The sequence below is a fragment of the Fomitiporia mediterranea genome (genome assembly GCF_000271605.1).
Source record: "Fomitiporia mediterranea MF3/22 unplaced genomic scaffold FOMMEscaffold_1023, whole genome shotgun sequence".
NCBI lineage: Eukaryota > Fungi > Basidiomycota > Agaricomycetes > Hymenochaetales > Hymenochaetaceae > Fomitiporia > Fomitiporia mediterranea.
The window spans coordinates 712-2416 of NW_006761408.1; the positions used below are offsets into that span (position 1 = coordinate 712).

General features: G+C 36.2%; 1 protein-coding gene across 1 annotated transcript; it reads left to right on the top strand.

Annotated features, from left to right (window-relative positions):
* Positions 1-1064: 1064 nt before the first annotated feature.
* Positions 1065-1673, top strand: FOMMEDRAFT_99998 (ribonuclease H-like protein; the record flags this gene model as incomplete). The annotated part of the gene is made up of 2 exons (XM_007272330.1): positions 1065-1230; positions 1339-1673. The coding sequence occupies 2 exons, from the start codon at positions 1065-1067 to the stop codon at positions 1671-1673; spliced, it is 501 nt and encodes a 166-aa protein (XP_007272392.1).
* Positions 1674-1705: the final 32 nt, after the last annotated feature.

A 1705-nucleotide genomic window follows, 5' to 3' on the forward strand; every position in this document is an offset into this window, starting at 1 on the left:
CAGGAGTAGAAACTATGCTAAGACACAAGAATCTACTACAGGGAACGCATTTCTTTTGGTATACTAATCACAGAGTGTTAGAACACATTCTAAGGCAACTAGTATTAAGTGGAAGACAAGCCAGATAGCTAGAGAAGATATCAGACTTTGATTTCACTGTAAAATACATTCCAGGCACTACAAACATTCTTGCAGACACATTATCATACATATACTCAGGAGATTTACTAGGAACAACTTGATCTCAGTAAGAATATACATTGCAACTTGATAATGATGATCTATCAAGGATTAATCAAGTCAGGAATAGCATTTCACAGCTGTTAGAGATACAGGATACTGTATATATCAAGGCTAGACTAGCAGCAGTAAGGAAAACTTCACCTTGAGGATTGATTACAAGTTGACTACATAGTAGAAAGGCTAGATTAATTACTAGACATGCCAGAAACTCACAGACAGACCTCCAAACAGAGGGCAGGCCTGCTACAAGGACTAGAAGCCAGTTTACAATACTAGAGAACATAGAGCGAGATCAGGAAATGGACACACACAGTGAGGTATCAGAAATGCTGCCTCAGGACACTGAACAATCAGATTTGCATGAAATAAATTCACCTGCAAACGTACCAGACACCAGAAGTAATATGTAAGGATACAGACATTCAGACAATGATATTAGATTGGAAATTAATGATCAGAACGTTCCAGTACTAAAGAACACTACTGATCAACTCTGGAACTCAATTGAACCTCAATTACCTGATATTATAGCTCAATCTTCACTGGATTTACAATTCCCAGAATGTCTCAAAGGCAGATATCATGAGGATAACTTCTTCAATCAGATATTACAAGATCCAAAGCACTTCCAGAATTTTCATGTCAAAAATGGACTCATATTTTGCTAGGAGAGTGAGAGGTACATACTTTGCATACCTAGAATTCTAATACACAACAGAAACGCTAGGGAAATTGTAATAGAGTATGCACATTCTATTTTGGCACACCTAGGACCTCGAAAGACACTTTTGTACCTTAGAGAACAAGTTTGGTAGAAAGATATGATCATAGACATTAATTCCTACTACAATTCGTGTCATACATGCAAGATCAGCAAACCTAACAATCAGAAACTGTTTGGTTTACTACATCCACTCTCAGTACCTAATAGGCTTTGGGAAGGCATAGGAATAGACTTTGTTGGACCTTTTCCTGAATCAAAGAACTGTTTAGGACCTTTTGATATGATTTGTACAGTTATTTGTTTATTAACTAGTATGGTACACATTATTCCTACTAGGCAAACATACAGAGCAAGAGAAATTGTAGAGATAGTATTTGAAAACGTCTATAAACTGTATGGACTGCCTAATTACATTGTTAGCAACTGTGATTCCCTATTCACCAGTATGTTTTGGAGAAGATTACATGAACTTATAAGTATTAAATTGAAGCTATTGAGCACATATCATCCACAGACCAATGGATTGACTGAGAGAATGAACAGAACAATTACTCAGATGCTCAGACAGTGTATTTCTCCTAAACAAAAGGATTGGATACATAAACTACTTATGATCAAGTATGCTATTAATACAGTAAGGTCAGAAACTATAGGATATGTACCATTCTTTCTAAATTATGGTCAGATGCCAAGGAACTTGATATGAAACAACCTCAGGAAGGATGAATATCCTAGAGT